Below are 11590 nucleotides of genomic sequence, written 5' to 3' on the forward strand. Positions count from 1 at the left end.
TGTGATGGCGTTGATGAAGCGGATATTCCTAGTTATGGAGTCTCCGAGGATTAGCGTCATGGGGGGGGGGTTATTACAAGAGAGCCACCTGTACAGGGTGGTCGATGCTCCGCTGCAACATTCTGCAGTCAGGGCGGCGTTGGCTTGGGTTGACGGGTCTGAGCGGAGCATGGACGAGGAAGCTCAACCCAGCGAAGCCCACCAAGTGAAAGACAGTGGGAGGATGAGAGGAGTCTTAGCTGGGGCTGTAGTAGCACCGTCGGGAAGAACCGGAGCCTCATCTGGCAAAGGGAGAAGCGGTAGGAGAGGCTTAGAGGAGGAGAGACAATGACCCAGCCGAAACCCTTCTTCAGCCACGGCAAACCACCTCTGTCCAGAGTGGCTGGAACAGTTTAGGAGTGGAGTTGTGGGTCGGTATCATGAGTCGAGTTCCTGTGTCGACCAGTGGATCAGCTGGAGGTGTCCTTGGTCATGGAGATGTTGTGACACCCCGGTCATGGTGCCATTAAAAGTCAGTTGTTATCAAACGCTGTTCAGGCAGCAGTTGCAGGCCAGCTGCCGCTCGTTTACTCAGCTAGATTTGTTTATAACTTAAAATCTAACCATCCAATGAGTGAAACCAGGCAACCAGTTAAGAAATACAGTTAAGAACATCCACAGTTTGAAAGGTGAACATGAAAATGTAGCTTAAAAGTGGATTAAACTCAGTTTTTCTGACAGTGTTTCTGGCGGGAAAAAACAACAACGCTGATCGAAAGAACTGCCATGTACTGTGTACACAGAGTACCTGTCAGTGTACTGACGCGGCTTCATGAGATGCTATGTAATAAATGAGTCGATCAATATTCCAGCTGATTATCTGTTATTGATGAGCAGCTGATGATCTTTCTGCTGTTGTGTTGTGTTCTTCCTGAAAATGTAACGTTAAGAACAAACACTGAATAAATCAGGTTGTAATTATTAAACATCATCAGATCAAAGACAAAAACAAAGACTTTGTCTTTGAAGTTTGTGAGGCTGAAAAATCTACTTCCTGTTGTAACCCCCAGTGGGTGGAGCTATGAGGCCTTGTTAGCTGCTCATTAACATCTCGTTAGCATCTTCAGAATCATCCAGATCCATATTCATCAGTCCAGCTGTCCATCAACACACACACACACACACACACACACACACACACACGATAATTAACGAACACCCGTTAGCGCTGTTGATGGTAATTTGCAGATTAATAAATCCAGTCGTCCGTCAAAGTGTTTAACGTGTTTCTATCATCAACAACAACAACAAACACACTCAGTTTGATCTCTTAACGAGCTGCTGCATCTTAACGAGCTTACTGACTCCTGTAAGGACAACAGACCCTTAACGAGATCAGCAAACACTAATTACTACAAACTCTTAACACACACACAGAGGTTATTTCCGGTGTAATTAGACTGGTCACACCTCTTAACAAGTCCAGGACCTGACCTGAAAACAAACATCAGGTCTGAACTGGATCCAGAACTTTGATCCAGTTTGTAGAACAATTTAAGAAGAATTTAGTTTAATCTGATGATCACATGATTTAGGACAACTCAACACACGGCGCAGGAACTTTATAGACCTGAGGAACCTTATACACAAGTGTAACCTTATGAACCAGTGGAACCTTACAGACCAGTGGAACCAGTGGACCCCTTATGATGAAACATCTTCTAGATCTGGTGAAAGCAGATTTTGAGAAACAAACTGAACCAGTTTTATTGATGAGTTTAATGATGATTCATGTTTCCAGTCTCTCAAATTAATCAATAACATCAGATATTGATTTTACTGACAGATGAGTTATTGAACTTTAAAATCATGTTTAACAACAAAAAAATTCCACAACTAAACTACAGAAACTGATCAATCGTCTGTGACCTTTGACCTCATTCTATCATGGTTTCAAACTGAGAATTTATAGGTGGTATAGAAGGAGAGGGGGGAAGGAGGTGAGTAGGGAAGGAGTTAAGGAGGAGGGAGGGAAGAAGGTGAGTAGGGAAGGAGGTAAAGGAGGAGAGGAGGTAAGAAGGTGAGTAGGGAAGGAGGTAAGAAGGTGAGTAGGGAAGCAGGTAAAGGAGGAGAGGAGGGGAGTCTTCAGTATTTGGGCCTCTTCACGTCCACCCTGAAAAATAAAAACACAATGTTTACTGACTGTTTACCAGCTGCTCTACATCATGTTTATATATCTCCACTTTTGAAAGGGAACACCCTGCTCTCCTGTGATTGGCCGAGCAGATGATGATGATGATGATGCACTCACCCGTCAGCCTCCATCTTCTTCCTCTTCTCTATGATCTGTCACAGTGAAACAAACAGTTAGTGTCCACACACTTTTGGCCACATTGGGGGGTGGGTTGAAGCTGACTGTGTCACAGACCAGGTCTACACAGGTGGACTGGTCTGGTTGTGTCTTAGTGTCTCACCGCGCTGATCTTCTTCCACTGCCGGTCCAGTTCGGCCTTCTCATTGGTCTCTTTGAAGCGTCGCGTCTTTCTGCCTTCAGACATCTTGATGCCGTACTGGAAGGCGGCCCTGCAGGGACAAACTTTAGCATCAGCACACAGGTCCAGGCGTTCTGCTGCCTGTCAGTCAGAGCTGAGGGATAAATGAAGGGCCCTACTTTGGCAGCGCCTCCTTGTTATTCATGTAGTCGGAGTATTCCTCCTGAGTGTCGAAGTCCCAGCGACCCAGCGGACCCTTCTTGTTCCCCTGAAACAGAGTCAGAGCAGCTGCTCAACATCTGTTCAACATCTGCACCACGACACACACACACACACACACACACACACACACACTCTCCTCACTGAGAGGACCAGGACTATGCTCTGCACTGTCCGGCTGCAGCGTCTGCAGCTGTGACACCTTAACCTGCTTCACACAGCAGCTCTGACATCACCAATGACATCACCACCACCTACAACACGGGCCGCTGGAGCTCCATGACCCACAGGTTATAGTCTGTCACCACAGTGGTGCATCCTGGGATCTGTCGTTACCTGGTCCATCTTACTGTAGTCCACCTCCTCATCACTGTCCACAGCCAGGTCGTCCATCCTACACACACACACAGACACACACACACACACACACACACACACACACACACACTTAAAGTACTAATAAATGTTTGAATGAGTGTTCATTTTTATTAAAATTTATATATATGTGTGTGTGTGTGTGTGTGTGTGTGTGTGTGTGTGTGTGTCTTACGTAGCAGGGTAACACTCTGCGTATGAGTTTGATCCTCCAAAGAAATCTCCCAGCTGTTCTTTACCGTCTCTCCTCTGAGAACCAGTGACCTGGTTAAGTAAACAATACTGCAGTACTACTACTAATACCACTATACACAGTACAAATATAACCACACACAGCACCAGACACAGTACTACAGACCCCTCCCCCTCCCAGCTGCATCCAATAGTAGGGAAGGATATGGCTCCTGGTCCTGCCATTGGCTGCCTGCTGCTCCTGCAAATTTCTCATTGATGATTTTGATCTGCTCTCTGACTGATCCAGGACCTACACACATACACACATACACACATACACACACACACACACACACAGTGTGAGGTGAGGTTAGTGATTCTATATTTGGAGCCCTCTGTTGTGTTGTTCAGTATCAGTGTGTAGCAGGTGTGTTGTGCGTTGGTGTTTTTGTGTAAATGATGTCATTGTTGAAGGTGATGCAGTGAGATGACAACACACAACACACAGACTCACCTGTTTCCACCTCCATCACCTGCAGACACACACAGACAGTTAGTGAGGACAGTAAGCAGCAGCAAATACACCTGTCTCCACCCCTCTGTCTCCACCCCTCTGACCTGGTGTTCATCTCCTCGTGGTTTCTCAAAGTAGCTGTGTCTCCTGCTCTTGCTGTCGTCCTCTTTGTCTCTGTCTCTGTCTCGGTCTCGGTGTCGGTCTTTGTCTTTGGGGGGTTTGGAGGACGATGCGGTGGAGGGGATGTAGTCTCCAATGTCATCAAAGATACTGAGAGACAGAGACAGTTAGATGGAGACACTGTGTTTACACACTGACAGCAGTTTGTTTCGTGGTAGTGAACTGACCTCAGATCAGCCTCAGGAGCCCTCTTATCATCCAGTTTACCTGAAACACAGGTGAACAGGTCAGCTGTTGGTTTAACTTCCATCACAAACACAAACATCTGGACCCACACAGAGCCCCCCACCTACAAAAAACAGAGCCTCCTACACCCACTGAAAACTACACAAAGCAGGTGTGTGTCTGTCACCTTTGTCCTTCTTCTTGATCTTCTTGTGCCGTGTCCCCTGTCTGAGGTACGACAGGATCTGAGTCAGTTTAGAGATCACGATGTCGTTGGTGGTCAGAGTCGTCTGAGCCTGAGACACAGAGGGAGAGAAACTCAGAGAGCGTTCACTAACAGCAGCAGGTCAGTGAACGTTCACTAACAGCAGGTCTGGGGTCAGTACCTCCATGCTGGGGCAGTCGGCTTTGCTGCGGATCAGTGTTGTCGGGATGTCGGTGTCAGTGAACTCATCGTCCAGGTCCACCACATACGCCATCCTGCCGGGCAGGAAGAGCTCGTTCCTCTCCACCAGACCGGACCTGAACACCACACGGTAGATGTTCCTCCCTGGGGGGTGGGGCGGGGGGTTGGGGTTAATGATGAAAGAACAGACTGGAGTGAAGTCCATAGACAGACACCGGAGTGATGGCTGGTAACTATGGTAACTAGTCTGACAGTAACCAGGACTCACCAAGACGGGTCTTGAACTCGATCTTCTCCTCTGGCTCCATGTCTTTCCTGATGGACAGACACTTCAATACACATTGAACTGAGGGAGCTAATACATTTGTGATTTTAGTCAGATTCATACTTTGCCTCTTTCTGGACTTTCTCCATCATGTCTTCTTCTTCTTTCTCTTTGCTGGTGATCTCAGCTCTCACCTGAAAAACAGGTACAGGTACTTCAGCTCAGTCACTGTGAAGCCAGCACAGAGGAAAAGGTTCACTAACAATCACATCATGTGATTTTCTTTGACGGGAATCTGGTGATAACAGATAAAATAGTTTAACCTCAAACTGAACAGGAGCACTCAGTCAGACATTCATAAGATTTATAATGAAGAAAATAAAAAGAACTGTCCGTCAACAGACTCCTCAAACATGGTGAATTTTTTCTGTCTGACCTTCTGCAGCAGAGCGAAGTCCAGACCTTTCACCAAGTGAGTGTGCTCCATGTCACCTCCCAAAAACTTGGACTCCTGGATCAGCTGCCGACGTTTCTCTGCTGCTGACTTATCTCTGGAAAACACGACAAGTATCAGGAGATCAGGAAGTGACATCAGCAACAGAGACGAACACAAAAAAACATCATTAGCTAATGATTAATCTCTGAACCTCCTCAAAAGTACTGCTAAACCCATCACCTGTAGCCATATAGCTAGCAGAGTTAGCATCAGCTTTACTCACGCCTCAGCAGTGGGTCCTACAGCTCTGTAGTTGGCTGTGGTGCTGATCAGCTCCGTCTCTTCATAATCTTTGTTGACTCCGTCTCGTCTCTCTCTCGCTCGGTCTCTGTACTTCTCTGCGAGCTCTCTCTCTCGCTCCATCTCCTGCTGACGTAGCTTTGCATAGTAACTGCAACAAAACAATATTCAAAAATATTGTAATAATAACAACAGGACCAGATCAGCTGATGCTGAGGTGGACTCCAGGTTGTGCTGTTGGTGACTCTGATAGTATGTTAACTGCTAACCATGCTAACACTTCTCATTCAGTTTACAGACAGAAGTGCTCCATGTGCAACAGCTAATTACCTGCGTTACCATAGTAACCAGCTGATGTAAAACACCTGACCTCGCGTTTTGTGATATATCAGAAATTGTCACACAGCACAGATTCTAACGACTTAACAATGACACGTTCAGTGACATGGACAAACAGAATGACTGGTTGTGTTTACAGTTTTCATCAACCTGAGTAAATGTTGGTTCTTATTCAGACAGTTCAGTCAGCTGCTCCACAGAGGGACAACCATAAAACACCAACAAAGAAGAAGCAATGGAGGGCACTCTTTTCCTCCTCTCACAATGAATTTAAAAACTCCAGACGCAGGAAACATGTGGTCGTCCTAAAGGTCACAGTTCACAAGTAGGAGGAGTCACTTACTCAACCTGTGAGACCAATGACAGGACACCTGGTCCACACTCACCTCTTCTTCTTCCTCCTCCTCGCAGCAGGATCCTCATCCTCATTGTAGTCTCTCGGCATTCTGGGAAACGAATATCATGAATAACCCAATAAATAATTCATCACCATCATCATCATCATCAGTTAACATCTGCTCTAACAGCAGACATAAAGCATCAGCCATGTTTTCCCTTCTTCATCACTTACTCATGGTGTCTCGACTTGGAGGGCGGGGCTGAGGAGGGCGCCGCCCGCGGTGTCATCAGTAGCTTTCTGAAGTCATCATTGGTCAGTTTAGACCTGAAGAGACACACACATGTTTACACACACACACAGCCACACACAGACAGGTAAGGTAACACATGAACACACTCTGTCAAGATCAGCAGTACTCACTGAGCTGCAGCTCTGTGGTCGTCCACTTCGTGGCCCTCAGGGGCCAGAGGGTTGGAGTAACTCTCAGCTGGAGACAGGAAACAGGCAGGATGTTAGTGAGCACATGAAATAAATATATTTATAGTATTATAGTCATAATTAATGCTGTCTATTGTATCATAATAATGATTTTCACTCTAACATGTGTCTCTTAAAGTCTCTGGTATCTATTCTATTATAAACAAAATATTCACATTTAATATTTTGACTTGATCAATGAAGATGAAATTTTATTGATGCAAGTAGACAATGGAGGGAAACAGACGAGCAGTACATATCTAACTAACTGCAGGTTGATCATGTGATCAGTTATTGTCATTACTGAATCCTGTTAGGACTGTCGATTCAATGATTAACCATTTGTCTATAACGTGTCAGAACATATTGACATTATCTCACAGACCAGACTCAGTTTACAGTGACACAAAAAGCATCAAATATTCACCTGTGGCGTTTTCACTGAAAAATAACTAAAACTACAAAATAGCTGCCGGTTGATTTGCTGGACCAATTGATTAGTTGATCAATTGTTGCAGCTCTCTCTTCTGTTAGGGTTAGCAGCTCCAGATCTCAGTTACTGTTCAGCTGTTTTAACTCAGGAGCGCGGCTGGTGCAAGATACGTTTATATAAAAGGTGTTCAATACAAAATATGAACTTTAGTAATAACAGTTGTTGGCTGGCATAGACGAATTATACCGATTTAAAGAGTGGGTTCTCTGCTGTGTTCAAACTGTGTTTATTATGTGATCTCAGCTTTGTGGCTCTGCCGAGGACCGAGGAGGCTTTATACCGGCAGAAAAGTGAACGGAGCCTGGTGTGATGTTTTCGGGAGCAGACTCGGAGAGCTAAGCTAGGCTAACTGAAACTCGTGTGGCTGTATAGAGTGATTCACCGGTTTCATTGTAACTCCACTGACACCTCTGTATTAATAATCATGTTTAGCTATTCTATCTAGTCTGTTATTTTTAACCAGGACTAAACCTATGTTTATTTCTGCTGCCTTCAGCTAATAGCTAACGGGTAATGGCTAGGCTAACTGTTGCCAAGGGCTAATGGTTGGTTGCACAGCCTGTTGTCGATATAATGATGCCCAGCTAACATATTCTAGTTTTAGCTTACTTTCAGGCATCTCAGCGGATCGTCGGTTCCCTCCTTCCCGGAGAAGAGGGGTCGGTTCCACCGCAAACAGAGAAACCGACAGTCAATAAGCTTCGGCCAGGGCTCTGTATCCGGCTAGCAGCGGTTCTGACGTCACTTCCTCTCCAGTTAGCGCAAACAAACAGCGCCCCCAGCAGGAGCCCGCATTCACCGCACTGTCACTGTTACTGTGGCGACAACACACACATCTTCACATGAAACCACATTCTTATAGTGTGTGTGTGTGTGTGTGTGTGTGTCTGGCGTGTTTTGCCGCCCCCTGCAGGTGAGCAGAGTCACTGCCTCTGCCTGATGAAGGCTCTCCAGGACCAGCCGGTGGTTCTGCTGTTTTGTCAAGATACAGACAGAAACGACTAAAACCACCTGAACACTTAACATGTGAAAGCTGATTATAAACCAATTAAATGCACATTAAGAAACCATGAGCCCTCATTACAACCTGTTTAAAACACAAACACCTCCCACAGTAAAATTCAGTAAAACCCTGTAAAAACTTCCTAAACCCTCAAGAAACCACCTTAAATTCTACCTCCTTAAATACCAGTAAAACCCCTTAAATTACCAGAGAAACTTTGTGAACTCCCCTTTCACAGTGGACAGACAACAGCTGTGACTCCTGTGTACAAACTAATGAAATCTCCTTCACCTGTCAGAGCTTGTGAACGCCGTTAAAACCCACCTCAAAACTCGCCCCCCGCCCCCTTCACAAAACAGTGAAATAAAGTGAAAGAAGAAAGGAAACAGTGACATTAATAATATTCATGTTTATTCACATCAACACATTTACAGACAAACTGAATGAAGGAAACAGATGAGTCCATCCAGGACTGAACCACTTCCAGTGGGGGGGTGTAAGGGTTAAGGTTTGGACTGAATCAGGGTCTGCAGAGCTTTGGCCACCTGATCAGCTGACATGTTGTCCACGGAGACGCTGCTCTCTTTACCGAAATCTGTGGACAAGACACAAACATCATCTTCATCATCATCACTGTCACTGACAGGAACACACAGATCTACTGATGAGAATCTGTGTGTGTGTGTGTGATCACAGCGACATGTGACAGCTCCTGGAGCAGGATCTACCTCAGAGGTTTTGAGAACAGTTTTCTGACTTCCTCTTCATCATCATCATCATCAGTCTGAGGCTGGAGGACTGACTCTACTGTGTCTCTAATTAACAATCTTTAATTATCTGTTTCATGTCCATCAGTGCGTCCGTGATGTCCAGGTGACAACAGGTAAACATGGACTGACAGGACCCAGGTCAGACCTGGTTCCTCACTCGTTTGTCCTCTCTTCTACACACTGGACTCAACATTCAACAAGTGAAACCATCAGACAGTCTCCCACGATGCCCTGTGGTCAGACTCACCGTATCTAGCCCAGACTCGGGCCTGGACTCCAGAACACTCTCTGATCAGGATCGGGAAGTCTGGGTTGGACTTTTTCAGAGTCACATAGTGCTGCTCCACAAAGTCTCTGTAAACACAGGGAAACAGTGTCAGAGCTGAGATCAGCTGTGACCTCTGACCTCTGTCGTTAGAGGGGTGAGGGGGGTTTATTGTCAGAGTGTCATGGTCCTAAACCCAGCTGCACGTGGACATGAATTCTGGTTACATGTTGGAAACTGATAATTACAGTGGAACCTGAATGTGCCATCAGGAACACCTGTCCTCCACCTGTGAGGTCATCTCATCCAAAACATAATTATTTTAAATATTTGCTGTTAGGCAGCAGCACAGCAGGGGTTAATGCTGCGTTCACGTACCTCCTGTAAGTCTGATTTGAACTGTTGATGATTAACAGTTCACTCACATTATTTACATCAGCTTCGACTCACAACCTGAGTCACAGCTGAACCATTACACTGCGGTGACCAGTAAACTGAAGCCAGAACAGAAACGTTTCATTAATTAACCTTAATCTACACAACAGACGTCATGAGTCCAAACCCAGAAACCAGATCCGCTTTAACACGTTCACAGTTTTAGGTCTGACCCCGGACCAGAGTCTGATGCTAAGCTAACCAGCCGTTAGCTGCTCTCCGGTCACTCTGCTGTTAGCTGTTAGCTGTTAGCTGTTAGCAGTTAGCAGTGCAGCTGTGTGATGCTCGGCTCTTTATTATTAACAGCGTCTCTGCGGCTGTTGTTACAGCGGCTCTCTCTGCTCTGGAGGCGGGCTCGGAGCTCACCTGGCCCCCTTGCTGGCCGCGGAAGTCTGGCAGAGGTGGACGCGGATCTCACGGAGGTTTTTGCCCAAACTGGAGCCCAGACTCCTGATCACAGCGGCCGCCATCTTTGATCACTGCTGCTCGTCAAGGACGAGTCTATCATTGTTTCAGCCCGGAGTTTGTCCTGCAAGGCTCTACCTGTGTTCCCTGAGCTTGTCCTCACAGGCATCGAGTCTGCGACTACATCATATATTAAACCATATATACATCTAATCTGAATATATCTATATAATAAATGTATATAGTCTAATATATTTTCTGTAAATACATCTAAACATCCGAAATGAACTGTTCTGTGCTTTTACCACTTTTAATACATTCTCAGGAAATATTTCTGTACTTTTATTTTGTAGGATTTTTACTTGTAACAGATTCTGAATTTAGTTTTTGAAACTTTCACTACAGGAACAGGGACTGACACTTCAACTGTTTTCTGATATTCTAGACACAAACCAGTAAATTAATCCAGAAAGTGAGGCCTAAAATAATCTACATGGCAGCTGTGGAATATTTTACAACAATAAAAATATTCTGTATGGGATTATAATGAAGAACAATGTTCTATGGAAATAAAATTATTTAAACCAAACTCTTTGAACACAACGAACAATCCTCAAGTCAAAGACAAAATAACCACTGTTTTTATTTTATTTAATTTTATTAATGTCTTTTCAGACTTTAATTTCTATTTTTATTGCTAAAAGTTTCTGTTCCTCTTTTCTTCTTCTGTTTATTTTCATGGTTCTGACTTGTTACAACGAAAGTAAAGCTGAGATGTTTGTGCTCATTATTTGACTGAGTAACAAAACAAAGAACACATAAAGATACGGAGCAGTGAAGTTTGACTCGTTTCTCCTGGTGAAACTGAAAAACTTGTGCAGTGAGGAAGTACTCTGATCTCAACCTTCGTGTGTCTTTAGGGACATTTTTGTCCTCATGTCCATTTTTTGTACAACATGAAATCACACAACCTATTTTATCAGACTTTAATTCCTGGCTCCAAAACTTAGTTTTTTACTCTTTTCCACCAGATGAAGTGATATTTATCCTCTGGTGTCCACCAGCAACATTGCTGCTCTGTTAAAGAGCACTGTAGACCACTGGACTATGGTGTGGTGTGAATGTGTGTATTGAGAAACTAGTGTGTGTGTGTGTGTGTGTGTGTGTGTGTGTGTGTGTGTGTATCATTGTAGGGTGTACTTGTAAAGGTGTATGTGATCACATGTCCGTAGAGCAAATGGTTTTCATTTTCATTTTTTGTAATAATCCAAACCAATAATCTCATTTACTGTATGAAAATGACAACAGTGGTATTATGAAATCAAACCGAGATTTAAATGGTTAAAGTAAATATACATTGAAGATATTCTCCAATACAAGTAAAGGTTTCTTCTGAAGCAGGATGAAATTAAGTTTATGTGAAACAGAACAACTGGATTCTCCACAGGCCTGAACGTGACCAGGATCCCAGTGAACATATTTACACTCAGCAGCTGATGTTGTTGAGAACAGAAAGGACCTGAGGGTCTGACTGATTGAAATCAGATGAAGTGTAAAA

General features: G+C 44.5%; 3 protein-coding genes across 6 annotated transcripts in view; 1 reads left to right on the top strand and 2 right to left on the bottom strand.

The window, feature by feature from the left end:
* The window catches only part of dacha (dachshund a), a 23801-nt gene extending 22064 nt beyond the window's left edge, over positions 1-1737 (top strand). For all 3 annotated transcript variants that reach the window (XM_071506576.1, XM_071506575.1, XM_071506577.1), the window contains one exon: positions 1-1737. This exon is cut by the window's left edge and continues 2140 nt beyond it. The gene's annotated coding sequence lies outside the window, so the exon portion shown is untranslated.
* Positions 1738-1739: 2 nt separating this feature from the next.
* ik (IK cytokine) lies at positions 1740-7924 on the bottom strand. Of its 2 annotated transcripts, XM_071506578.1 has the most exons (20): positions 7764-7924; positions 6605-6671; positions 6416-6508; positions 6231-6290; positions 5489-5656; positions 5206-5320; positions 4893-4963; positions 4773-4819; positions 4485-4648; positions 4286-4394; positions 4101-4140; positions 3858-4023; positions 3754-3772; positions 3465-3549; positions 3241-3324; positions 3027-3084; positions 2651-2739; positions 2454-2562; positions 2291-2325; positions 1740-2152 (listed from the first exon to the last, which is right to left on the bottom strand). In XM_071506578.1, the coding sequence occupies exons 1-20, from the start codon at positions 7771-7773 to the stop codon at positions 2125-2127; spliced, it is 1617 nt and encodes a 538-aa protein (XP_071362679.1). In that variant the 5' UTR covers positions 7774-7924; the 3' UTR covers positions 1740-2124. The 2 variants fall into 2 exon arrangements, with proteins under 2 accessions (XP_071362679.1, XP_071362680.1); XM_071506579.1 differs by lacking the exons at positions 1740-2152; positions 2291-2325; positions 2454-2562; positions 2651-2739 and adding an exon at positions 2757-2968 and having other exon boundaries at positions 3006-3084.
* Positions 7925-8546: 622 nt separating this feature from the next.
* ndufa2 (NADH:ubiquinone oxidoreductase subunit A2) lies at positions 8547-10153 on the bottom strand. Its single transcript, XM_071506486.1, has 3 exons — positions 9994-10153; positions 9175-9281; positions 8547-8752 (listed from the first exon to the last, which is right to left on the bottom strand). Exons 1-3 carry the CDS (start codon positions 10095-10097, stop codon positions 8661-8663), a joined length of 303 nt encoding a protein of 100 aa, XP_071362587.1. The 5' UTR covers positions 10098-10153; the 3' UTR covers positions 8547-8660.
* Between the last annotated feature and the right edge of the window lie 1437 nt (positions 10154-11590).

The sequence above is a fragment of the Trachinotus anak genome, unplaced genomic scaffold (assembly GCF_046630095.1).
Source record: "Trachinotus anak isolate AG129_WGS33_773 ecotype Australia unplaced genomic scaffold, CSIRO_AGI_Tana_v1 ptg000020l, whole genome shotgun sequence".
Classification (NCBI taxonomy): domain Eukaryota; kingdom Metazoa; phylum Chordata; class Actinopteri; order Carangiformes; family Carangidae; genus Trachinotus; species Trachinotus anak.